Source organism: Phalacrocorax aristotelis, chromosome Z, assembly GCF_949628215.1.
Source record: "Phalacrocorax aristotelis chromosome Z, bGulAri2.1, whole genome shotgun sequence".
Lineage (NCBI taxonomy): Eukaryota > Metazoa > Chordata > Aves > Suliformes > Phalacrocoracidae > Phalacrocorax > Phalacrocorax aristotelis.
The window spans coordinates 78,689,305-78,717,156 of record NC_134311.1 but is presented as its reverse complement, the minus strand read 5'-3'; the positions used below and the strand labels follow the sequence as shown (position 1 = coordinate 78,717,156).

The 27,852-nt window shown below is 43.7% G+C and overlaps 1 protein-coding gene across 1 annotated transcript in view; it reads left to right on the top strand.

Annotated features, from left to right (window-relative positions):
• SKOR2 (SKI family transcriptional corepressor 2) overlaps positions 1-22,159 on the top strand; it is a 28,996-nt gene extending 6,837 nt beyond the window's left edge. The window contains 5 exon segments of the mRNA XM_075078483.1: positions 4,018-4,083; positions 4,473-4,571; positions 10,049-10,116; positions 19,377-19,441; positions 21,412-22,159. Coding sequence (XP_074934584.1) covers positions 4,018-4,083; positions 4,473-4,571; positions 10,049-10,116; positions 19,377-19,439 — 296 coding nt within the window. The 3' untranslated portion in view covers positions 19,440-19,441; positions 21,412-22,159.
• Positions 22,160-27,852: the final 5,693 nt, after the last annotated feature.

Below are 27,852 nucleotides of genomic sequence, written 5' to 3'. Positions count from 1 at the left end.
CAGAAAAGCACTTAAAAGATGCTTATTGAGTTTCCTAAAACAGTCATATTTTCCCAAGTCCTGATCATCCTATTGATTATTCTCCCAAAAAGCAGCATGAAAATGCACGATACATGAATATTTTCAGTAAGGGTAGGATTTCTTCAGGACATACATAAGAACCGTGCATGTCTTAAAGCAAGCAATTAATTTCAAATACAGATGGAGCCTTTGGAGCTCTGAAAGTCTGCCGGTTTACATCTGCCTATATTTTTTAAATGCATATATATATATATTTATACCCAGAAGATACCGACATCTTCACTGCCACAGCCTTTGTGTCTGCAGACAGCACTTTCTCCAGCTGAAAATACAGATAGACGTTTAAGTTAAGGTAGACATGGATGCTGCAGGCTTCACAACAGTAAAGCTCACCTGGTGGGAGTGAGCTGCAGAGCTGGAGGGCAGGAATCGTGTGCTCTGCGATACTTAAGTACAGTCCAGGAATAACAGAGCTGATGCTGAGACGCAGGTGAGTGGATGATTTCGGCTGATGTGGTCTGGCACTGCAGATGTAGTGAGAACTGTAGAGAGTGTGAGTTGAGGACAAGGGACAGGGCTGAGAGTCAGGAGAGCGGAGTTACATTCCCGCTCCATCAGAGCTCTGCACTGGGCAAATCGGTTGCCTGTTGACCTAGCTGAGTTGTCTGGAAGTTTTCAGCTGCTGTTCGAAGAGCGCTTTGAGAGCTTCCTGAGGAAGGATTGCAGGAGATTGCTCTAGGTGGCACAGCGTGAAGAGGTGACATGGCTATGTCTGGTTTGGTTTCGTACAATGAGGGCAATGTGCATTTCTTTCGAGGAGAGTAAATTTAGAACTGTTTCTGTTTGTTTCTTGCATTAAAAATTCAAATCTTAACGACTGTAGTGGGTGTAGAGCTAATAAAATGTTGGCGTCACAAGAGCTGAGGTTGTCTCAATGTATAAATTGGGACCTCTGGTATTCAGAGTACTAATAAAGTAATTTGAGGTGCATCCACTCACAGACATCATTTCTGCTTCCTCTGTGGGCGGGTGTTCACATTCCAGGTTAAGAAAGCCGTTTGTGTAAAATACAACCCGTATACCTTTATTCCAGAATAACGATGTCTGTGCACCTGAGCTAATCAGGAAGAACAGGGGCACCAAAAGCTTTAGCTGAGGCAGTGCAAACTGGCTATGCCTACTTCTTCCCCTTGCCGCCCTAGCCAGCAGATGGTTGAGGTATAGTTTGATTTTTCTCAATAAACGGAAACAAACGTTTCTTAAAGACAACCTTGGTGTGAGTACCAGGGGGCTGCACAGCTTTCAGTGCTGGTGTTTGAAATGCTGCTACAAGTTTGTGCGTAGACAAGGCCCAAGAGAGTTATGGTGGAGCTATTAGAAGGGGAAGTGATTTTTTTCTTGGACTGATTAAAATTCTTTGGGCTTTCTGTTTGTTTGTTTTTAAACACCTATTTAGCTTTTAATTACCATTTAAGAGAAAGGAAGCTGGTTAAATATTCAATACCTCCTCCCTTTCAATTAAGGTAGAACAGTACACAACGCATGATGAGGCCTCTGGGAAGTATGGAAAAACGGAGAAGAGCAGGCTCCTGATTATCATTTTCAGGGGGACTGGAAAGGTGAAACCCATCTGATTATTATTACCATTAACAACAATAACGTCGAGGCTTTTTTTTGAACATCAAAAAGCAGTTTAAAAATGCAGTTTTTCTTTAAAACCATATGTGCTGGATTTTGCCTTTAAATACCTTCACTTTTCCCACCCTGTTCTGTACTTATATTGGGAGCAAGGATGGGGGATTTTCTAATAACCCTTTTCAGTAGCTTGGTAGGGAGGCTGCAGATGCTGGAGAAGTTATTCTTCATGCTACATGCCCTTATTTTCATCTTGATGCAGTTCTTTCAGTCCCAGCAAGTCGGCAGCTTCAAACCGTACGGCCCTGAAAGCTCAACCGAGCAAGTGGGAAAGAGCTATGTTGCCACCATGCTCTGTGCTAGGATCTAATCTCTTTCCCTTTCTCTTCCTCCCTCTTGAAGAATCCGGTTACCTTCTGTCTGTGAGTCTGTTACAGAACTGCACATAAACGTTTGGAAAAGAATGCCTCAATGAAAGAAAGTGATAGCAAAAATATACTGGTATATATTATTTAATAAATAACCCTCCTAAACTTAAATTGTTTCTTTTTTGATTTTGTGTACCCTCATTCCTAGTTTATCTAACAAAATACTTATTTTGTTAGCAATCCTGTTTAAAACAAAATTATGTTAACTTAAAAAAAAGACCATTTTACATTATGGAAAGACCACAAACCACTGCCCCAAACCTGATGTATTTTTCTTCTTCAGCTTGCTATTTCTTTCTGTGTGATGAGACAACTTACTTGTAGAAAACACTTTGTTTATATCAAATATCATACACAAATGATTTTTAAATCATTCTGTTACATAAACAGATTCTTAAAATGGAATTGCTGGCACCAGTTCTCAGTTGTGTAAACGTATACAACTGAATGAGTGGTTGCTTTTTTTTTAAGGAACAAAGAGATAGCCGATGCTAAAATGCATAGCTATTGGATATGTTTCATATATTACAACTTCAAGGTTTACTGGATATAAGAATGCATTGATTTTTAAAAACAGAAATAAATATTTTGCAGAGAGATTTCTGACTGCATATAAAACAAGACTTTCCAATTCAACTTTAAAATTAGCTTATTGTGATGACCTGCTATCAAATGCGTGGTGACAGTACGAGTTTTTTAAGTGGCTGCTGTCTTATCTGTTGTGTGGTGACCTATTCAGTGCTATGGCTTTTTATTTTCACAAAACCCCAGGTTATTTCTTCTATGATTCTTTCTTGCAGATACATAAACACGTTAGTAGCTTTACATGCCTGTCTTTCTTGTGATTACTCATCAGTAGACTTAATTATATGTATTTACTGGCTGGACTAAACCAAGAATTAGTCCAGTTAGTTCAATAATTAGTTACTTACCAAATATTTTCGTGATTATTGAGAGTCCATTTCTACCACAGCTGTAAATAATAGAAAATCTCCCATTCATTTCAGGTAAAGTGGTATTTTTTCTTTTAAAAACCTTTTTTTTAATGGCTTTTTGTTTCAAAACCCTGTTCATAGAAATCAGTCAAAAATATCACAGTTGCAGAGGATAATGAAAATAACACCTCCTATCAGGAGGTTCATATTTCAGCCAAACTGTCGTCCAGGTGAACTTAACACCTGGTTAAGATTTTATTTATTTATTTTATTTGGAAAGAAAAAAGTCTGAAAAAGTAGTATGCATGTATCTGGAAATAGTAAAATTCTGTTAGCTATAAAATTCTTTACTGTTATATGATGAGGAATCCTGTGAGCAACCTAAGACAGAAACCTCTGAATTGGTTGACCTCAGAGGTGTATCCTTTAGATGCAAATGCCACTATTGTCAATTTTATCTCAGCTGGATATAAATTATATCCAGTTACAACAAGCTCATGCCATGGAGCTCTAGAAGATGATAAAGACAAAGAGGCTGGTGCAAAAAGGATTTTGCCTGTGGATTTGGGAGCAGGTCCTGCCCAGCTAGGTAGCTTCCCGTTGTGAAGAGAGGAGATGAGACTGTAGAGAAGGCTCTGCCCCTTTCTCAGCTTGCTCCTGGTCATTCTCTGATAAGACCATCTTCCGAGGGGTTTGAGTGACAGCGAGAGGAGCTCTCCCAGGTATGGAGGAGACAGGTCTTGTCTGCAGGAGGCCGTGTGGTGTACTTTACTGTACACCATATACTTTACTGAACTAGACACAAATACAAGTCTTGCAAACATTCATGCTGCGCACGCAGAGGTATGTAGATGAACCTCGGTCTTACTCTTTCTGTGTATTTTTTTTCCTCTTTTTTTTTTTTTCTCCAGATTCTCTGAAGCAGTTGCATAGTAAGGACAATACTGATGAAAAGAAGTATCAGTAGATCAATAACGTTTTTCTTTCTTTTTTTTCAGGTGAGCACACACAAGAAACCAATTCACCTCATTCACTGAAGAAGGATGTAGAAAACATGGGGAAAGGTAAAATGAATAAGGGCCTCTTACGTTATAAAACTGCTTTTTGTTTTAATAGAATATGAGGATAATAGGGGGCACTTTTGTTCTGCACCATATTTTAAGCTTGTCAAGTAACATATGAATAATATATGGACCTTTGGGTGGATATAATTGAGATTAATGCATATATATCAATCAATACATGACACTGTAATATAATACTTTAAAATAATATATTACATTGATTTATATTCATGGCTTTCTGCACAAAATCTATTGTAGGTCTATGCAACACTTTTTTTTTATATAACTGCTAAAATATTTTGTCTCATAGTAATGAATTGCTCTGCAACTGTTCTTTCAAGAATTATTTATACAGATTAGCAAAACCACTTTTCTTTTCTCTTTGTTAGAGGAACTCCAGAAGGTTTTGTTCGAACAGATCGACTTACGGAGGAGACTGGAACAGGAATTCCAGGTCTTGAAAGGAAATACGTCTTTCCCAGTCTTCAGTAAGACACACGTCTGTGGTTTTGGTGTTATTTGTGGGTGGTTGTTTGTTGTCAGATTGTTAAAAGGGGAGAGGTGTGTTCTCAGTTGCGTTGCCAGGATCTTTGGCTTAGCTCTGCTGAGGTTGGTGGCTCTTCTGTTGTGGCTTTTTGGGCTGCTCAAGCAGGCCATTTGTAGGGAAAATCTGAAGCTGGATGTCTATTTTGGTGTATATTCTACTCTTTCTGATAACACCAAATACAGTGAGTAGACGGAAATATGTCTGGGGCTTCTTGGGGTACAACAATGTCAGTGGTCTTAACCAGCTTCTTGGAGGCTTTTGAAGCCACGGTGCATCATAGTCACCTGTAGGTGTTTCTGGCTGATGCTGGAGAATTGGTTTTGCTTGTGTCAAAGGAGTAGAAAGACCTGTTTGGATTTTTCCTCTTGAGATGGGCTATTTGAGATGGCCCTTTCAGTACGGCTGGTGAGCGGGGTGCTGCTGTCCAGGGGCAATGGAAATTGCTGGGCATGTGTTAAATAAAAGAAAACAAAATGGGCGCTTAGTAGGGTTTTCGTGAAGCTGTCAGGAAGTTGAACTGCCTGCGCAAGGATATGGAAAAAGACCTATTGATAGAGGCCTTTTGGATTACACTGGCAGCAACAGGGGAAAGCATGATTCCAGGAGAAATCCCATGTAGATCAGGACAAAGTGAGGGCTCTCCAACATGCGATGAATGTAGTGTTACAGAGTTGGAGTGCTCACGGCATCTCTGTTGTTCTCTGCCCATCTGTAACACAGCACCACAAGGAGATCAGTACAGTCATGCAGGCTTCCCCGTGACTGGCTGTGACGGCTCTGCAGCTGCCTGCCCAGACAGACCCACCAGTTCAGTATTAAATGCAACCTAAAATAAAAAGCGTCTTTGCACCCGCCTTTTGCTTCTTCATGAAGTCCAAAGGAGGTCTGACAGCATCTCCATTCAGTATTTTCCTAATGTTGGTGATGTGAAGATTTTTTAAAACTTTGAATTTTTGAATTGTTTTCCTGTGAGACTATATGCTGATAGAGCACTGCGGAGTTACTTGACTCACAGTAAGCCAAGATAGATACATTAAACCTTCCCAGACTAATTGTCAGGCTCTTCTGCCATTTGCTAATTTCTCTTAACTCCTGCGTGACTGAAATGTTTGACCAGCGCTCAATGCAAAATGCTGTCGTGCTGGTTTATCATCGTTTCTTGAGGAGTTCAGGAACTTTCTGTTTTGTTAGTCCTCCAAGTTCCTTCATAAAAACTCCAGGGACAAAACCCAGTATTGCCAGTACCCCTGAGGTAAGTCAGTCAACCAAAAACCACTGCTGCAAGCTGAGGAATGTTGCACCTCCCTGGATTGCAGGAAGAGGTGGGAACACAGACAGCATTTTCCTATTATTTAAAGAAAATACATTTTTCCCCTTTCTGTAGCATCAGATAGGGTAAGTTCAGGGAAGCAAGGAAGTGTGAGGAGTCAGGGAATGACTCCATCTTTAGCCCAAATATCAAAAGGTGTAGACAGCTTCATAAATAAAGGAGAGGAGCTGCCTGAGGTGATACAGATATTAATGAAAGAAGGATAACCTCATCCTTCAGTATAGATTCAGTCATTACTTGGGTTTGGGAGTGAGGTAATTTTCAAATAATTTGTGTAGATCAAAACACTGATGTGTGGTATTGGCGAAATGGCATCTTGGAGTTTTGCCATTCAGGTCACTCATTTATCATTTTGTTCTTCTACAGTAAAATTAATGCTCTGTCATTGCCATGTAAATAAGCGCTGCAATTAAACCACATGAAATACAATTCAAATAAAAGAAAACAACACGTACGGCCGACCAAGGAAGTGGTGGCTGTATACTGGCTTGAAAAATATGTGGTTTCAGTGTACCACAAAGTAGTGGTCAATTTTCTTCAGGATTAAAATAGAAAACAGATAATGTGCTATAAACAATATATACAAGTGACCGTAAAACCTATTTACAGATTTAGATTTACCAAAAAACCACCCCTCCTCCACATATAATAAAACAAGAAAAAGGGTCTTTGCGAAATAAGTAAGTGTAAAATCCAAGGTAAGTGTGGTTTCTTCTCTAGAGCAATATGTGTTCCAGCAAAAGAGATGGGGTCTCTTCCAGGCTCTCGCTGCTGGGCAGGGCTGCTGCTTTAGGTCAGGTATTAGAAACTACTTGTTTTGCCGGTTTCCTGAGTTGCTACCTGCCTATGGTGGTATTGGATAGGGAGGAGCTAGGTAGAGATCTGACTAAAGGAAAGTGGAGGTAAAATTAGAATTATATTGATGGATTTATCATGGCTTGGAGACACCTGAGGCTGTGGGAAGGAGCGAAGAGCAGGCAGGTGGCAGGCTTTATATCCCAGTCTGGCTCACTCCAGCATTGGGCTGAGTGGCCATGGGGACTGGATCTCTGTCCCATCCGTAAAGCTGCTGAGGACAAGAACACACTGCCAGCGTCATTCTTGCTCCCACGGGTGGGGATGGTTCTCCCTGTGCTTGGCGCTGTCTGTGGGTAAGTAAGGAGCCTTTGGCTTTTAAACCTTCTCAGCCTTTTTTAAAAAGGAGAAAACTCATCCCTGTTTCAGCAGGGAGCCAATGTGTGAGATGTGGAAGGTAATGGTCTGTCTCTCTAGAAAATGCTCCTGTCGGGTTACCTGGCGTTAACTTGAAAGTCGCCTTTTTTGGGGCCTTGTATTTGGAACTGAGCACACTTCGGGTGTTACATGTTGCTAGCATCAAACCACCACCTGCAGCAGTGCTATGTTGCAGTGTTGTGGGTAAATGGTGTTTGGTTTCCACGTTCTCCTCGTGGAAATCATTGTTAAATGAAAACTGATCTTATTTGCAAGCTCATTTAGCAGTACTATGCTGCATGCTTCTCTCTGGCTTCTTGTACCTGCTCGAAATGTGGCCTGTGATAACTTATAAAACAGCAGATCTTGTCTTCTGCTGTTTGCACCTTTATTTTTTATATTGCTATTGTACTTGAAAGCTGCAGATGAGGTTCTCCTTTGCCTGTAAGATCTCTCAACGCAGAGGTCACTTGAAGAAAACAAAAAAAGATCAGATTATTTGAAGAAAATCAAAGAATTTGCTGTCCTGCTAGAAATATGTGCACCTGTGCACAGCTGACAGCATGTTCTCCCAGAACCCTCCGCTGCTTTGTACATTTGGTGTCGGCTGGCACACATTTTGTCCGGCTGCATTTAACAATGTGGTAATGAAATGGCGGTGCCGTAGTCTGGATAGTTAAAGTATTTAATTTTCTGTTAAGAAAACTATTTAAATATTCATATCTTTTCTCTTGGGTATTGCTCATGGCTTTGTCTGGAAGCATTCAGACTCATAAATGCTACTGGAAAAACCACTATCCTTACCATTACCACCCCATTTCTACTGTGAGCTTGGACATTTGCAGTGCAGGAATGAGCAAGATTTCTGAGCTATTTGTTCTGAGAGGCGATGAGCCTGTGAAGAGGCAGTCGAGAGGAAAGTGTTGAGAAGGAAAATTTCTCCATGTAGCCTTCTCGGAGTGAAACTGGAGGACCTCAGTAGTAGCTAGCACAGATCTATCTGCCTTTAGTGACCAGGACAGGAGGTGGCCACCTTTTTATACTGCACAGCTTTTTGAGGCTAGGAAGTGAGGAATTGCAAACGTGCTTTATTTCTGTCAGCTTCTTTTTCTGATCAAGTTGGAACAGAGGGAATAGGCCGAAAAATTCTGTGGGCATTTACTTGAAATCTGAAGAAATTTATTAAGATGATGTAATGTCCTTTTCTATGTGGCTGTGCTGGATCCTGATGGTTTCAGCCTTGCAAATTTTCTCACTCTTTCTTTGTTTCATTGCTATTTTCTTGTTGTCCTGAAGCCCCTTCTCGCCTTTTAAACAACAACTTGCTTGTCATTCAGGGAGGGCAAAATTCTTGTGCGAAAGAGGACGGAGCTCTGCCCCCTTGTTCTTTCTTCTAGCCCCTTCCTATGCCCGCACGTGATGGGGACATCTCCCCTTCCACACAGGTGAGGTACATCCTTCCTCTCCACCGTATTGTGCCACAGCCACTCACTGCCTTCCAGCTCCTGCTTTTGGGGTTGAGAAGTCGTGGCAAGGCCGTGCGCCTGCTTTGGGAGTGGGCAAGCTCCCAGCACTGCGGCAGCACACAGAGTATTAATAGGAGCCGCTGTTCTTACCTGGGCTCAAATCTTTCCATTGCAATTTAGGTGTTTCTGTGACTCCCGTTACTGTGCCGTAAGTATCCCACAGTCATTTAATCCATTAATCCTCCCAACACACTTGGCAGATGAAGCAGCGCTATTATTCCTGCTTTACTGGTGATGAAGGGAGGTGTGGAGAGACACACGCACGTTGTCCAGTAGATCAGGTATTGAACCAGGTTTTCTGAGTCCTAGGCTGGCATCCCAGCAACTAGTGTGACTATTTAACTCTTCTAATTATTAGTAGTAGATAAACCATTCTGGCTGCCTTGGCCTTGTTGTGCCCTTCTCCAAGCTCTCTCCAGGTTGACAGTGCTGTGTGCTGAGGTGCTCCATGCTGTTTTCTGTTGGCATTCCGCTTGCTGCTCCCGTGGTCCAGGACAGGCTTGTTTCCTGGGTCAAAGTGATGTTGGTTGGAATGGGTTTTCTTTCCTCTTCCACTTAATAGTCCATTGTTGCACCTAGGTCTCCACCATGCGGCAGCTCTCCAAGCTCTTAGCTTCTTGTCAATAGTTTTGTTTATATTTTTCTTTTCCCCACCCTCCAACAGCACTGTTATGGAACACAGACCAGCAGTTAATCTTCTACCTAATGGAGTTTTGTCTGAAATGGTTACTGAGGAGGAAAATAAGGGAAGGAGCAGTTACTGGGGCAGGAAGGCTGGCCTGTGCGGTAACCCAGCTGTCCAGGATCTGTCTTTCAAAGGCTTTTTCCTTTCTGAGTTCCATGTCGCTGTTTATGGAGCTTTAGTCTGAGTTTTGCCCAAAGCTGTCACCACTATGTTAAGAACTACAAATCAAACCCTGCATCCTTGAACGCCTTCTGTTCTCCCATATTGGACATCCCTATTGATGTCAACAGATTTATGAAAAAGCAAAGAAGAGCAGTTTTTGCTCTTCTCAAGTGTTGGTAAAAGTTTGACTAATGACTGCAGAGTTTGGCCCATTGAGAAAATCACTGTGAGAATGAATGCTAGCGACAGAAACTTAGCAGCTTGCCTTTACTAATTGGGGAAATAACTGAATCTGATTTTTCCATGGTTTTTCAGTTGTCTACAGTGTCTTCTACTAGAGAAGAAGTTCTTGTTAGGCATGTGTTTTAATTGGGTGAAGGGCTTCGTAGTGCTTCACAGTTCCTCAGTAGTGATTGCGTTTGATTTCATTTGATATATATGAATTCTGCTGTGTCGTCTCTGTTTTAATTAGTGCACCTACTTCCTTTCCCCTCCCCTTACAGATAATTTTCAAGATCAGATGAAGCGGGAACTGGCGTACAGAGAAGAAATGGTACAGCAGCTACAAATTGTAAGTTTGCCTTCTCTGCTAAAAATACTACAAACTGTCACTCTTTTTTTTAAACACACTCCTACTTTTCCTTTGTGAGCCATGCAGATGTACTGTTACCAGGCTGCTATTACCTTGTACTTAGCAAGACCTAAGCATGCAGTTCTCAGCTGGTTTAGAGTCTAATTACCTGGAGATCTACTTTCATACAGTAGCCAGATGGGTCTTCGTGTTTCAACTAAACAAAATGTGTTGACTCAACACCGAGAGGTGCTTCTTCAGAGAGAAACTGGAGGACTGAATCAGTAAACCTTAAGCAGTTAAATGTTTCTACCTCGTATGAGTTGCCACAGGGTGCATTTCAGCCCTTAGTAGGGAAGCGGCGTGAGGCCAGCTTCTCACTAGCAAGTAAACCTTAGGATGTGTCTCTTTCAAATTTCAGCCACTAGAAGAAGTGCTTAACTCAGCAGTAAAGGATCGAGTTACCAAAACACAGTTCAGTGTGGGCACACATCGCTGTTTGGTCTCTTGCTTGTTATTTTAAAATCAGGAGGGATTTTGCGTGTCTGCGTTAGTGCAATTCTAGATCATTGCATACAACTGTGCTGTTTTGAAAACTTGACATACTTAATCCAGCACAAGCAAGGGGTGGAGTACATGAAGCTGTTTCTTACTCAGATACTGCTTAGTGTGCTTTGAAGAGCAGGGCATCGTAACGAATGGGAGGTTATCAGCTAATGCTTGTTTTGCTAATGCTTTTTCTGTGACCAGTCTCACATTATTCACAGGGTTTTTTTGAAGTAGACTTGCCAGATATCCCCACTTACCTGAATCAGCCCTGTGCTTAAGCATCTAAATTTTCCTTGTGCTTGTCATAGACCCTGGTGTGGAGAAGGCATTGCCCAGCCTTCTGGTACTGTCATTTCTAATTGATGGGTTAGGACATAAAAATAAAGCTGAAGGCCAGGATTGTCAAACTTGTGCACCTCTGTTTAGAGGCGTTTAGGAGCAGCCTTATTTTTAGAGCTACTGAACATTCCTGCTCCCTGTTCCTGCTGACTTAAGAGATTTCAGTGAGAGATAGAGGGTGCTTGAAGAAGGTTGTTTATGGAGGAAATTCAAGGCCAGAATATCTTTGGAGGTTTTTTGCTGCTGCGCCCCACTCTTTTCCTTTAATGCATCCAGTTGTCACTTGGTTCGCCTTTGTCTCTTGGTGCCAGGCAAGGAGTTTGGCTTGATCTGTGAATTGCATTGTCAACAGAAGATGGTAATTAGGATGCCATCCTGAAAAGTACTTACTGTCCTGCTTTGGACTTGAGGCAGGTGACCTCTCTGATTCCTGCTGTGAAACACATTTAAGCACAAAGTTTGTGGGCCCGCTTCAGTCTTTATTTCGTGTGTCAGCTGATCTTGGAGCTAAATAACTCTCCCTTCCAGGGAGTGAATGGATCATCTCTGCCGTTCACTTTGTGGCCCAGTTGTGAAGTTGTTTCCAAAACTGGATATCCCAGCCCTTCAGTGAGCCAGCTGTGGTGGTTTTTCTGATTTACAACAAGCGGAGAAATCACAAGGTTCAGTGTAGTGTTTTTTCTCGAGCAGGAAGAGAAATATGATCATGTAATTCACACCCTTTTCACTTACTGATGCATGCTACAGAAGGACTAGTAGTCATTTAGCGATTAAACAGAGCTGCCTCAGTGTACTTACAGAGAATAGTTTCAGTGTGTAATGTACTGCACCAACAACTCAGGACCTTTTCCCTCACTGTGGCTGCCTGATTTTAGCTGCCATTAATAGAAATGTTGTCTAATCATCAGCAAGTGTTTGTGCTCACATTTGGGTATCCCTCCCGGTATCCGAGGCAGGTGGTTTGTCAGTGAGACTGGTAAGAGGTGTTGTGCATATGAAGAACTGAGATGACTGCTGCAAATAACCAGTGTATTTGTTTAAGGTGGGTGCAGAAATCTTCAGTGGTGTTTTGGTTGATAACTGAAATGGAGTCAGCACTTTTGATGTGATAATCCCTGCGGTTACTTTGAACCATTCATGTGAATATATTTTGTATGGTTATATCTAGAATTAGGATTATTGGGCTGAATGTGCTAATGATAGACCTCCTTTGGTCTTCTTGGGTTCCGGCATGGATGAATTAAAGCTTTTGGTGCAGAATACACAAAAAAGCACGGTTACTTTTAATTTTTTGTTTGTGGTTTTTGTTGTTCTGTTTTTAATAAGGGTGGTTCTTTGTCTTGTATGTACATGGGACACTACACTGTTGCTTTAACAGAGCTGCCCATGCCTAATTTTCTTGCTAACACTGAAGCGCAAAGAGAAAAGCAGAAGTGTTTAATGCATGTTCATGTCTTAGTTTTACTTACAGCTTCATGGGTGTATACCTTTGTAGTATTAAACTCAAAAACTACTGATACAATAGCCACAGAACTTGGATTAATTGCTTTTATTTTACAAACAATATAAATGCACAGAGTCAGTTTCTTTTGGCTTTTCTCACCGCTGAAGTATTATACAACCTAAATTCAGGCCTTCAGTCCTTCCTGAATACTTGTGCATGATCACGAAGGCATCTCTTCTAACAGTGGGTACCAGAGGCAGGTTTTGCCCTGATGATGGTTTCACTCACCCTCAACTGGAGTGCTTCAAGCTGTGTAACTGGGGAGTCCGATTTTAAAATAAACTGCCTGGGAGTGTTTAGTGTGTCAGAGACGTGTGGAATACACAACCTGAAGCTGAGCATGAAAAAATTAACCAGATAAAATAGTATTTGAAAACTTTCTAGTGCGAACACCCACTGTAACCTGGCTGTTACACAGAAAGGACCTCTGGAAGGCAGTGCTTTGTGCCCCGCCAGTACTGAACAGTGAAAGTAATGCTTTTTTCCTCGCAGTTCTTGGGTGACATTGTGAAACTGCAACGCAGAGGGCGATGGTAAATCTCCACGCGTGGAGGGCAGCCGCGCTGAGTGGGGTGGCAGCTCCGGGGGGCGCTGGCGTGGGCTCCGGCTGCCCTCTGCCGCTCCCCGGCCGTCACTGCACCCGCAGCGCTGGGAGGGACGTGGGTCTAATGTTCTTCATTAAAAGCCTCAGTTAAAGCAGTGTTTAATCAATGGGCTTGTATTTTAATGCTCTGTCCGCTCCAGACTTTAAAAAAAAAATTTTTATGGCTTCCTGAAAGTCAAGAGTAAGGCTCAGATCACTGGGAGAACAGAGGGTGGGTCCTTTTCTGTTCCATCCTCTGCGATGGATGTTAGTTTCTTTAGACATAACCCAGCTTGGCAGTTGGCTGGCGCAGTGGGACGTTGTGCGACCACCAGCAATTTCTGTTAAGAAAGGAGTTGGTCAGTGTCTGGAGCAGCTACTAGGAAGTATCACAACCTGTTTGTGCCAAGCTCTCAGCCAAGTGCCAGGAAGTAACCAATCATCGTATTTAACAAGAAATTACTTAAATCACTGAATGTATTTTTCACTGCATCCTCCTTCGAAGTGCTGTCTCCCAAACTGGCTAAGTACCATGTGTGTACTTGGAGGTCATATTTTACTTCAAGCATGGATCATCTTGCTTCTGTTGTTAAGCTATACAGAAAGGGCCACTGAGAATAAATCTCTGCCCAGCAGGCTGGCATAAATTCTGACAAGGCACATGTGGTACAGCCTCAGAAGAGCTCACCTGCCTTTAAAGTTGTCAGTTTCTGTCCAGTGTGACCAGAATTCATCTGGCAGGACAGCCCACCCAGCCTAACAAAGTACTGAGCCAGCTCCTGCTTGAGCTTCTGTTTCTGTCTGATATTGTCTTCTGAGCAACTGTGTTAGTGGATCAAATCTAAAAAGCATGAACTTTCTTCCTATCTGCCTGGTGTGAGAAAAAGATCAGAAGTAGCATTCCCAGCATGACGATTTTTATCCTTTTATGTTTTTGTGAACCCCTCTAAAACATTGCCACAGAAAAGTAGAACACCAAGCAGCAAATTTAAGCTCCTGCAAACAGGCTAGCTTTTCTTAATTTTCTTTCAGGGTTCCCTTACAAGTAGTTTGTTCCCAGGAAAAGCTATGGCTGCCAGTGTGGTTTAGGGAACTAAGATCGGGTAGTGACCAGTCCCTCTAGTTTTATACAGGGCTAAAAGGCAGCAGGTCTTTGAGACATGTTAGAAATGTGAATTACTTAGGCAGTCCCTTGTTTTTCCAGCTCAAATGGAAACTGGTTTGTTGGGTTTTTTTTAATTTATTTATACTGTCATGAACTGAATTCCACCTCAGTAGTCTAACTTTGGGCTGATAATAATGTTCAGAGCTCAGAACTGGATCCATCTAGAACTCTGCTGACATTTGATGGCCTTCTACTCTTGGAGCTGCTTTGAATCAACTCTGTTCTTCAGAGGCAGACAATAAAATAAATCGGGAACTGTCTACCTGCAAAATTGATTTCTATGTCTGCATCATCTTTCATCCTGATCTTTAAAGATTCACAAGGAGTGTTTAAAAGAGGAAAAAAATTCTACCATGTGGTAATGTTGGTAGATCTTTCAGAGGTATGAGATCATGTTCCTCTGGGTCCTACTGTAATTAAGAAAAGCACCTGTAGGTTTAATTCCTATTTTAGGTTGTATATGGAAAGTAGGTGCGTTGTACAACTGATGGTATTCATTATACAAACAAGGAATATCCACATTTTTATGTGCAGAGACCTTGGTCACTGCAAGCCTGTCACTCCATATTTGAAAAGTGGAAATAGGAAATAGCAGCACTTGATTGGGGTTTCTGTTTTGGTCCTCTGCTTAAAGTGGTCCAGCTAGATTGATTGACCTTGACAAGAATGTTAGAGGCAAACATCAGTTCAGCAGAATGGCTCCTGGATTTCTTGAGCTGCATCTTCTGCTGAAGTGCCTGTCCACTCACACCCAGATAATAGCAGGTAAAAGGGCATTTCTGGAACTCTGTGTCTGCTGTGTCTTGCAGACTCCAAGGCAAATCTCATTACCTTGCGCCCCCAAAGCTAGATTGGTGTTTATATTTTTTCTCATTAATTTCTCCTTCTGTGCCGTTGCAGTTGGGATGACACTGCAGGTCTGTTTCTACATATTCTGTTATCTTCATCTGATTTTCTGGTGGAGATCCTCTCCAGGTTTAGTGGTACAAATTGGGAATATGTCCTTTTGATGCCAAAGGTAGCATACACATCCCTGACTGTGTGCAGAAAAGGGAGCTGTCAAGTACTGTCCTCACCAGAATTTTATTTGCCACTGCCTGCTTTTTTTTAAGACAGGTGAGCAAAACTTGCACCTTGACGATACATCTGGGTATGCCTTGGGTTAGTAGGATGGAACTGTGCCTCTTTCTCCAGTAAATTAAAATGTTAAAGAAAAGGAATGCCTTCTAGGACTAATGGTTATTAAAAACAGAAGTAAAAGCTTCCTTTCCTTTAGAATCTGCAGAAATTCTGATCAAAAATGGATTTGTATGTACCAGAGAGCCACAAGCCAGCCTCTGCTATTGCCTGTCTCTGTTGTACTAGTGTGCTCCAGTATTAAAAATACATAGGGGAGAGACCGCATACTCCAGCCGTGACTCTCTGTTGCCTCGCACCCTGTGCAGACCAGTGCGCTGCCATGAGCACGTGCCACTACCCACCCGGGAGGGAAGAGACTCTGAACTCAGCCCACACAGCTATAAATACTTGCGTAGGGCAATAGCAGAGACTCACCCTCTAGGGCAAGCTGGTGGCACTTCCATTCCTCCTCCAGCTGTCAAAGGCTTAGCGCATGCTTTTTCTTAATCCCACGCATTGTTCTATCCAGAAGCACCATGTGTGCAGAGACTGTAGTTTTCCAGTGGCAGTTCAGCTGCACATCTGTCTCCTTTCCTGCGTGAATATGCTTTGCATTTGAAGGGCTGTCTTGGCTGGACAGTGCTCTGACTGAGGTCTCAAGTGCGCCCGCTGGAAATGAGAATTGTTTAACCAAACACCTGTAGATACACATCAGATAATAGTGCTGTGGGTACTGAAGATTCCCTCTTCAAGCAAGAGAAGTCAGGGTGATGTATCATTGTGTACCCTACCTAGAGATGGGATGCAAAGGTGAAGTCTCCAAAAGGGGTGGTGTACAGAAGCTTCTTTGATGTTCAAGTGTAGCAGGGATCAGATGTGCGCTTTAGAAAGGAATCCCCAATCCCATCTGCGTATCTATGCTTTCGTTCATGTTGTGGAGCTGATTCTGAGCTTACAAACTGTATTTTTTCTGGATGAAGCAAACAAGGATGTGTTCCAGGAATGCACATAGGAGTGGGCTCTAGCTCCTAACGGGTGACCAGTACCCAGGACCAGACTAGAGCTAGCCTGAAGAAAAACCCCCAAGAGAAATGCAGTATGGACACTGGCTCTTTCTCCTGCACCCTACAGATCTGCTCCCATTGCGATATATTTCCTATTCCCATGGACTTAGTCATAAAAACCAGATCACCTGCTACTTAAAACCAAACTCTCTGCGCTTCTGTTATCGCTGGCAGGACTGAGGGCCGTGCACTGGCTCTTTGTGTCCACTTGAGGGCCGATCCTACCCTGCATTGCAACAGTCACTGTGGATGTGCAAAAGGGGACTGGATTGTCATGAAGAGTCCTACATACTATTCCACTGCAGCCCTGGAGTTACCAAATGCTCTTCCAATGACAAAAGTAGAAGATGACATTGGAGGTGATTTAACTCATGAAGAAAGTAGTCATTTCCCTGTTGGACACCCACCTCTCCCAGTTTCATTTATTACTAGGAGGATGGGTAAACCAACGCACATTGAAAAGGTGCTGATGTGCCAAATATAGCAGTGAAGTGGATTAAGAACAGTTAATTTCTGACAGAACGTACCCCGTTGTATTATCTAGGTCAGCACGGCTTGGGAGGTGTCCTACATAACTGGCGGCCATACAAACCGACGTTGCCTGTTGGCTGTTGTGATCAGGAGAGGGGAAGAAGGTAGTCGGTGAAGCATCACAGGTCTTGGCTGAAATGTGCTTATTCGGGCAGTTTGTGGCTCCCTTTCGAATCTGAACCACATGAATGGGTGATCAGGTAAACGGTTTCTCTGCATGCTCCTCTCTGCCACAGTTTGGAGAGGAGTTCTCCAGCCTTCGTGAGCATCGTGCCCTGGAAGGCGAGCTCCGTTTGAGGACTCCGTTGAGGGGAGAGCTCTGGTTTTTTGGGGGATCTGGCAGCAAGCTTCCTGATAGCTTTCAGGTTCTGTGAAGGGTAGGGCTTATAAAAGTAGTCAGACAATACACCTGGATCCTGGGTCTTTCCAGGTCATCAGTGGTTTGATCTCTCAGTTCAGACATGCCTATTTCCCTTTTCCCAGGGCTGTGCAGTGGGGGAAGCGGCATGCCCTCATGAAAGGGTTCTGCTGTCATTCATCCAGATGTCTCATCTTTGCAGACACTGCTGCTTCCTGGGGCAGCTGCTTTCAAACATATTGACCTCCTTTCCTGAGAGATGAAAGGGTTAGCTCCTGAGCTGTAGATGCTCCTTTCCTCTCACTCTGAGCCTTCCCTGCTCTTTTCCTTATTAAGGAAGGCAGGGATGGAGAGAGAAGACTCTGTGGATACTGCATTTTACACCAGCCCAGAGACACACTGAGCACAACTCACACGAATGTCCTCAAGTACTGTGGGCGTAATGTAATTAAAACCAAAACAGGAATGCACATTAGGTATATAGTCAGTGGATATGGGTGTAAATTCACATGCTTCTACTACGTTATTAGGTGTGCAGGTACTTGAACTCTGTGTATTTGCCTGTCTGTTCCTTTTGCTGGTTGTCCAGCTTAAGGCCTTGCCCCTGACTTCAGCCCAGCCTATTTGTCAGGTTGCAATAATGTATTTGACATTATTTGTGAATATATTCTGGAGTGCCTGACAGCAGGGGCAGGTCACCTCAGTGTGCAGCAGCACCTGGGAGTGTAGGGACACAGATTTTCTGATGCCAACCTGAATTCCTCCAACAGACCTTCCAAAAGGCAGCATAGAAGAACAGTGAATTGTAGTCATTTGGATTCCCAGCTGTGGAGAAACTCAGACCAACTTAGTTGCATTCCAAAGGCCCAGCATTGAAAAAGAGCAGCCCCGTGCTGTATTCCCAGTAGCCAGTGAGCACATCATCCCACTTTGTTTCTAAATACAACTGTGTTCCTAATATGCCTACGTTCTCTGTTTTTCTTTAATTATTTTTTCCACTTCATTGGCTTCCCTCAGATTGGTGCAAGTCAGAGATAATTATTCCGAACTTTCTGATTATGGTGATACAAATATATGAAGTCTCGTACTCCTAACCTGCTGTCTTTGGGCTGTCCAAAGATGAGTGTTTGTTCCCTGCTCTGTTACAGACAGCTGATTTTTTTCTTCTCACTGGTAGCAGAATGGGTAGTGGCTTTATTTTTTTCAGCAACTAATATGAACAAGACCAGCAGGGGCAGGGCAGGGATGGGGCCCCTGTGCTCGGCACTGGGGAGGCCCCACCTCGAATGCCGGGCTCAGGTTTGGGCCCCTCGGGACAAGAAGGGCCTTGAGGGGCTGGAGCGTGTCCAGAGAAGGGCAGCGGGGCTGGGGCAGGGTCTGGAGCACAAGTGTGCTGGGGGGCGGCTGAGGGGGCTGGGGGGGTTTAGCCTGGAGAAGAGGGGGCTGAGGGGAGCCCTTCTCACTCTCTGCAGCTGCCTGAGAGGAGGTTGTAGCGAGGTGGGGGTCAGTCTCTTCTCCCTAGTAACAAGCGATAGGATGAGAGGAAACAGCCTCAGGCTGCACTGGGGGAAGTTTAGGTTGGATATTAGGAAAAACTTCTTCACCAAAAGAGTTGTCAGGCCCTGGCACAGGCTGCCCAGGGAGGTGGTGGAGTCTCCATCCCTGGAGGTATTTAAAAGAAGGGTAGACATGGTGCTTGAGGATATGGTTTAGTGGTGGACTTTGCAGTGACAGGTTGGTGGTTGGACTCATGATCTTAAGGGTCTTTTCCAACCTGAACAATTCTATGATTCTATGATAAGACATGAGGAGACATATTTTACATTGGATTTTAAGATCTGTCTGTTGGTTTAAAAATTTCACCATTTTATTTCTGCTTCCACATTCTTGCAGTTTTGTAAAGAGTTCAATCCTTTAATTCAAGGCACTGTTCCCTACAATGATGTAGGGGGGCAAACAAAACCTTTCATTTGCAGGGATTCCAACTTGGATGTCTTGTTAGCCAAACCTTGGCATAAAGCCGTGGCTTTGTTTCTGTGTTGTTGCAGATTCCCTATGCAGCAAGCTTGATCAGGAAAGAAAAGCTCGGCGCACACCTCAGCAAAAGCTAAAGGTGAGCTTGTGAAAGGAGAAGAGATCATATTCTGCCTGGCCCAGCCATCGTGTTTTAATTTGCAGGCACTGCCAGAATTAAGAGAATCATTCTGTTGCATGATGTTACTGATTCTGGTCTAAAAGCTCTGTCTGTGGAGGTGTGATGCTACAGTCTAAAGCTGATAACTGACACGTCACACAAATTATGAGGCTTCGCTGGGGTGGGACGTACCATTGGGTGAATCCAGGCCCAGTTGCTTGAGCTGCACTTCTGCTCTCTGGGGCTGGAAGGTGGCATCAAGGTCATGTACCTTTGGTGGAAGAAGGGAAATACCTTGGCGTTCACAATGCAGTAAAAGTTGAGACACGGGCAGCTAGGGGTGGCTTTTTCTGCCTGTAATGGAGCTTCTCCAGCACCAGGAAAAAGCAGTAAATTTTGGCAGCTTTACAGAACTACACTGATACTGTCTTCTGTAGTTCAGTCTCCTGCAGATTCTGATTACGCTGTTGCCCCCGTGCAGGATCTTCCTAAACCCAAGACTGCATTTTTCAGGAGTGTTTTTTAGAAGCATTCAGTTAGAAACGCCGTCTCCATTCATCAGTGGCCTGGGAGATTCCAGCTTCAAGTGCTAAAGCCTTAACATTTAAATTACATTCTCTTTTTTTTTTTTTCCCCCCTGTGGTAAAACAAGAAGATTAGGGCTTAGAGACAGAGAGGCAAAAAGGCAGTAGCCCTGCTACTGTGTTATGCCACAAAATCTGGCTTGTGGATTCACTGGAAAAATCCCTGAGGTGGAGTAGGCGGATTAGAAAAACAGAGCTATTCATACGCGGAGACCTCAGTAACGCACAAAGCAGAGGTGTTCAAGAGAAAGTCTGGGGTGTCTGAAAAGGGTTTGGTAGCATAGATGACAGAGGTTTGCCTGAGCTGTGGAAGAAGCCGATACTTAAAAACATTAGGAGTGAGCAGGCAGTAACCAGATAACCAGTATCCATGGCCTCGAGGTCTGCCTACTGAGATAAGGAGATTAGTCTAAATGTCAAGTTGCCCTCTCATGCATAGTTTCTTACTGACTGCCAGCATTTTCCAGTTGAGGCTACATTAATCTGAACACTGATTTAAAATAAATTCAGTGATATTAATATCCTGGATAAAGCAGTATGCCTCCCCAGATGAGAAGCAGTGGGTCCTGCCCTGAGCGCCTCGTCCAAAGCGCTGATCTGCAATAGAAGTCTGCCTGAGGATGGCAGCATCAGATGAACAGCACTGTGCCCAGCATCAGGTTTTCATCGGCTGACAAACCCTGCAAGGAGGGTGCTGGCATCACAGCTACGAGCATTCCCTGCGTATTTGCCGAGAGCGTGAAGGATGGATGCGTTTCTCGTGCTGTTTTTGTTTCCAGTGGCACACCATCCCTGCAGACAACAGGGATTTCTCTAAGTAGGCCCTAGTGCTTTTGAAAGATTAGTTGTTACTTAACTGCTAAGCTAAGTCAGTCAAGCAGAGAATCACAACTATATTGTTGAGAAGCAATTTCAGGTCCTCAGTGTGCCAAGCAGAAAAGAGTTGCCTCAAGAAGCAGCGCGTATGCACATTCATACCCACGCAATACGCCAAGGGGGCGAAGACCCTCTGCGTTGCAGAGCAGCCACTCAGTTAATGCTCTGTGTGTCTCGGCTATCCTTTGCTACCCCTGTTGGGGTTTGTGTTCCTTTCCGCAGCAGGTCTTGTTGTGTTTAGTCGTAGTTTAGCCACTTGCAATTTGCACTTCATCTTTAATGTATTTCCACATGACTCTGCAGGTACTAACTAGCAAAGTCTCAGAGGATGCTTCCGGAGCAAGTGACTTAACGTGTGTCCCGTTCTCAAGGATTGTAAATAAATGTCGTAATTCTGTGAGTAAGGAAATGTCCAATTTGGGCTTAGTGTTGGTAATATTTTCTTTCTCTTTTCTTTTCTTTTTTTTTTTTTTTTTTTTCAATTTCCAGAAGCACAGGGTCTTTTGCAGCTGTAACCTTGTAAGTTATAATGCACCACTCAGAAACTTGACTTGTATAAAGACTGAGAAAATGGAAGTATTTGGGGATTTAAAGAAAAAATAAATCGGGTTCCTGTGAACCCCAGGACAAGTGACCTCAAAGCGTCATGGACAACCATGTAAAGTAGAATGTAGCAGCCATTTATTAGTAAAAAGAAAACAACAGCAAGAAAAAAAAAAAAAAAATGCCTGTCCTGAATCTTTTTTGGTGGTACCAAAGTTTAAGTCTTTGTGTTTTTAGAAGGACTACTGAACTTGATAGAGAAAATGCTTTTGATGAATCGTACAGATAAGCTATGAAAGGAACTGCTGATCCTTTCAACGCCACAAACACTGACAACATCTGCCAGTTCACCTTTTGCTTTTGAATAGTGATTGTTTTATGGAAAGAAAGGCGCGTCTTACGGGATGGGCCAGAACCATGTTTGGATGGATGGACAGACGGACGGATGGACGGATAGAGCAGCGTTAGCCATACATAGCGCTTTTTAAAAGCAGACTGGGGATTCTCACACCGCTCTCCCTCGGCCCCTTCCTACTCTGGTATTTTGCCTGCTGTATGAATTAAGATTGTACTCCTCTGGAAATATTTTACAATTTAATATTGAGTGTAATTAAGAATATAATCACTGTTATCAAAAAAGGTATTTAACTCTGTTGTAGTTTCTTTATCATTCATGTGGATAAAAAGTCTATAATAAAAAAAAAAAAGAAAACTATGAGATAATAGTTGAGCTTTCCTGTAATTTAATGCTATGCTTACTCCACTAAAGAAAAGAACCGGGAAACTTATCCCCAAGAATATAGTTTTAGAAGTATTTTAATTCACAGACAATGCCTTGCAGTATCTCATGGCAGAAATCCTCTGCCTCTGGTAATTTAGAAAACGTTTGGAATTAGATGTAGTGAAATTTCAGGAAGTGCCTTGTGGATGCACAGACATAAAGGGAGACTTATGCCAAAGTCAGTTGGCTTTTAAAGACCGCAGCCATAGTCTTCCAGGTCTTTTCCTGATGATGTGCACCACCCCGACTGCCAGGGCCTTCCTGAGTGGCGTTTGTCTTCATGCAGAAGGTCTCGGTCCCAAGCACGGAGCCATCCCTGAGCACGCGACTGTGTAGGTCGTCCACGCCGATACAGCACCACCAGCGCCTGAAAGCACTTTCAGCCACCCCCAGCATTTGGATGTGTCCCAGAGTTGCTCTCTCAACACTCCCCTCCTTCCCAGAAAATCCCTGGGAGGTTAAATCAGCTGGCTTTACAGTTCCTTGGTGCAGCCCGACAGGTCTGGAAGGCAGGGGAGGAAGGGCACAGCCTGTTTACGTGCCCTGCCCTGCATAGTTTGCTCCTCTAGTAGGTGAGTTGACAAGACTCAGGTTGCCAGACTCATTCAACGGGCAGCGCTACCACTTTTGTAGCTTGGAAAAAAAAGCATTGAAAGCACCAGAAAAGCTGGAGCAGGTCAGACTGAAAGTTCATCTGTGCCAGTACCCTGTTCCCTATAGCAGATGAAAACAGATACTTTGTGAAAGCTTGCAAGCAGTTAGAGATATGTTCCCAGAATATTGTTTTAGCTTCTAATAATTTATGGCTCATGGGTTTTCTGATCTAGACACGATGTCTTGTTTTTAATAACCCTCAATAGATTTTTTCTTCCATGAGCTCGTCCAGTGACCTTTTTAAAGCCTAGGCACACTTTTAGCAGCTTACAGCATCCTATGGAAATAAGCCCCACAGCTTAAATACAGGTTGTGGGGAAAAAAAGCCAGCTTCTGATGTTTGGAGCTGCCACCCGTTATCCTCATTTTATGCCCTGGGCTTCTGGTACCAGATGCGACAGGCCGCCAGTTGGCTTCTGGCAATCCTTGTTCACCTTCTCCGTGCCAGTTGTGATTTCATCGGCATCTGTCGAGCCTTTTAGGTTGTCTTTTTCCACGTTGAAGAGTCTTAGTGATCCCTCCAACAGAAGCCATCCCATAGCTTTGTAGCCTTCACATACCTTCTCCTGATCAGCTATATCCTTTCTGAGATGGGGAATTAGCTGTGTAGAGTGTTCAGGATACAGGACACTATATAGTGCAGAGTGATGCGGTGGTATTTCCTGTGGTGAATGAACTCGACTGTAGTGCCGTGGTAAAACATCTTGCCGCTATAGAACAAAAATTTTGCCCAGGCATAAAGCAATCCTGTTGCTCAGTAAGAAATTACTGCTCTAATGGCTTCTGAGTGCCAGCACTCCTGGATGTGGTCAGGCGTGTAGAGTAACCTGTTGTCCCTCACCACCTGCGAACCAGCCTGTTCAGGCCCAGGAGCAGACACGAAGGATCTACAGCAGATTGATTTGTTTCCTTCTTTCTGCTCAGCAGTGTTCAGACCAGCACGTTCCCCAGTGACTTTCCACAGCAAGTAAGTAGCGCATCCATATGCTGCTGAAGTTGTGAAGCTGGTGTTTTAAATACGTAGCTCACACCAATTGACCATTCAAACTTGAAATGCCCAATTTGCGCTTGGTTCATTACGCTGAACCCCCCAGTAGGGAAGTGGAAACACCACTTGTCTGCTTTGTAACCCATCGGCAGACCCCAACTGCAAGTGTTAAGGTGGAACATAACGTCTCAGAATTCAGCATGAATGAAGTGTTTTGAATTAAAAAATCATCCCTCACGCTGATAAAGCTCAAGAACGTGAGCCTAGAAAACAAACACAGAGCAGCCACCGCCTAAACAAATCTATTTGTTAAACATGCAAGGAAGCTTCTTATCACCGGTTGCTTTTTGTTTGCTTTCCTCTTGTGCCAAAATTTGTACAGGTTAAAGTGATGAGGATCCCATTAAACACTTGAGTTTCACAGACTCAGCCCTCAACATTTCCACCAGCTGGCGTCATAAAGGAAAAAAAAAATGCCGCCAGAAGATTTACCCAGTAGTTGACACGGTTGTATGTGCAGGATGCATGCCCTAAGGCTGTGTCTGTACTCACCTGCCCCTGTCCTTGAGCTCAGCTATGTAGTTAAATCTTGCAGTGGCCCTGGCAGGGTCGTGCTGGAGCCCGCCAATGCCCCGGGGAGCAGATCCCGGCACGGATGGCGAGTCACCCCAGGCACAGTCTTAGCCGACGTCAGTCTGGATGCGGCCACCCCGAGCTGAAAGGTAAGGGTTTCGTGGTGTCAGTGCAGCTTTTCGGTGCCATGTAGGAATGGTCCCAGCCACAGTTAATTTACTGGTATAGGATAGCCCACATTGGTGCTGTCCTTAAGATAAAATTAATGTTATGTTAGAGTGGAAAATAAACATTCAGCTTTTCTTGTCAACACCATTAAGAAGCCTGCATGGCTGACCAAATATTCAGCTGTTGCCACAAGAGAGGCAAAAGGTAATAGCTGCGTTACAGCTCCTAGTTCTAGCCTCTCTTTCACCAGAATCCCCTGAGAATGGCAAAACCCACAGCACAGGCTACACACTGAGCTGTGATTTGAATTTTCCTGGATGCTTGAACGAACAATACATAGACACAGAAAGCTCATTGGTGTTGGCAGTCCTTTTTTTCTCTTCAGCGTTGGGCTTCCACGAACTGCCCACAACATCTCCAAACTGCGTTGAGCTCTGCCCTTCAGGCACGGTGGTGCTTCTCCAGGACTTTTGACTTACCTCGTTTGCTTCTGAGGTGCTTCAGCAGTTATTTATGTTGGTGAGGAAGCGCACCATGCAAAAGCATGAAGGTACGTGCTTTCCCTTGCTCGAGAGCACAGGAACAGGACTTCTCTTGGGACGGTGCTTTTAGGTGCCTTCAAACCATCTCCCTCAAAGACCCTTATTTCTCTTTTGTTGACCTTGTTATGAAACGGCAGGTGAAATCCAATTAATCATGAACAAGTTATTTGAAGCAGACAGCATATCTGAGCACTTACTGCTCTTGAGATCGATCATACCTATGAATAAATACCTTGATCATTATAAAAACCTATCTCCCACATGAATAGGGCCCGTTAACGAAGGCGTTACAGTGAAGATTTGGGAGTTTTGTCTGAACTGGGTGTGGCAAGCAAGATAAGGCTCTGCTAATGAACAGTAAATAAAAGCTCTGCACTTCTTTGGATTACTGATCAACTGTTGACTGTTCCTTTGAATTTTGTGTTCTGTGAGGGATTAAAGTTCATGTTTCCTCAAAATTAATTCTTCCTTTTTCATAATTTTTATGTAAAATTTCAAGGCAGTTGTGCCAAAAGTTTTGTATAAATTTTGTATTGGACAAAAAAAGCACCTTCTCAGCAAACCTGTATTTTTTTGGCTATATCAGCAAGGAATTAACAAAAACAAAGCCTAGCATTTGCTCTGATCCTTTGGATATCCGCTTTCACCCCGCTGACTTTCAAAGCAGAATCACTCTGCTAAGCAAAACTGTTGGGAGAGCTCCTGTAGGACACCTCACTATTCTCCTATAATCTTCTGCAGCTCTTTCCTCTAAGGGGTTTGTCCATGGAATTTATGCCCAGATGAGCATGGCGGGGCGTTGGGACTAGATGATCTTTAAGGTCCCTTCCAACCCAAACCATTCTGTGATTCTATGATTCTGAATGTATTTTGACACAATTTTACTCAATTGGCTTGGATTATTCAGTACATTTTTGAGAGGGCTACTGCAGATGTTCGGTGGCTTGCAAGACTGAGGTCTGCTGAGTATTTAGTATCTTTTCCCCTCAGACCATGGTCTGAACACCACAGAAGTCAGTGAAGAGACTCCCGTTGACTCTGGCGAGCTTCGGATCAGACTTAAAATCACAAATGGGTTTCACAAAGCAATGTAGGTTTTGGTTTGAGCTTTCTGTTTTGTTTGATAACGAAGGAAAGCACTGGCACCTGCCCGAATATAAAGTCCTCCCTTCTTAGGAAGTCTATTGTGGCATATACAATGTGGGAAACATTTTTAACACCATGCTTGCTCTGGCTTAGAGCCAAATAGGCGGCCAGTGATGCCCTGGAGAAGGGAGAGGAGGTACTTGGACGCCAAGCGTCCTCCTCTATGGATGGTGCAAAATGGGTAAGTGGGGAGTGGCTTAACCAAAACCATACCTGGAGTATCTGCAGAGCTGTTCACCTCTCCGAAAAATCTAATGTAGTTCATTCACTGTTTTCTTATGCCATAGAGGAAAATTCACAGCCGTGGTCATTACCTAAATGTGCTCGGTGATTCGGCCTGTGGACATCTGAAACCCTGCTGAACAATCTCCTGGGGATTTGGAGAGGTGCTTTGGTCCTGTTTGATACTAGCAGCGAGGCAACAGGAGCCAAAATCGTTTTGCAGCTATTTATCTAAGCCCAGCAGAAAAATGTGTCAATCTCTATTGTTAGTTTTGAAATAGCTGCCAGTCTGGAGTGTATTAATGTGTTCTGTGTGAACCTATTAAGGAAAAAGGAGTCTCCACCCTAGAGCACCACTCCTTCTCTGACCACAAAGCACAGGTAATCGCATTTTTTCACAAGATAACTCAGTGCAGTTGCCAGCTCAGCTCTAGTCTGGCATTAAGGACTAGGGGCTTTTGCAGAGCAAAACAAGGTTCAGATCCACGGGGACGCAACTTCCCTAAGAGAGGCATGGGAAGAGGTGGGTGCTGCAGAGCAAGACTGATGATACCCTCCTGCCCGTGGTGCCGTGAAGAACAGCTAAACCAGGCTGCAAGAAACACCAAAATGAAGCATGTTTGAAACCCAACGCTAAACTGGCCATCACCAATTAACAGCTCAACAACAGCTCCTTGAATTCCTACCTCGTTCCTTTCAGTGTGAAGAGCCAGGCTGGTCTGCGTAACACCTGAAAAGCAAGGATGGGGCTCAGACTTGGGGAGAGCACCCAAAGCACAGGGCTGCCTGCCCCCTCTGCTGGGGGAGACCCAAAGGCAGCGCTCTTGGGACACGGCGTGTTCCTGCAGTGACTCCTGAACACAAACTACAGGGACAGTTTTGCTGGAGGAGTTCATGCAATCGTAGCACGCCAGAAGGTGTCCAGTGCTCGAGGGAAGCTCTGGCAGACCTCTGGGTGGAGTCCAGCTCTGTCTCCTGCTCCACTAGAAAGATCAGGAAAGGAATTGCTTAACAAAAGGATGTTGATTAAAGCCTCTTTTTGATCCACCTCCACACTTTATTGATTGGCTTTAAACGGAAGAGATTATTTTGCCCTAATAAAAACCACAGAGAGAAGGCGGCAATCAACAGAGGCAAATGAAGTGAGCATTTAGTCTGGAACCCTGCAGACCAGCTGTACTTCCATGCAAGGCCTGATGGAAGGATCTCCGGCAGTCACAAGGTAATCCAGAGATTTGTAATCTTATTCTGCTCTAGGTTTAAATCACCTTGTCTTATTTTCTTAACTTTTTTTTCAAAATGAGGGACGAGAC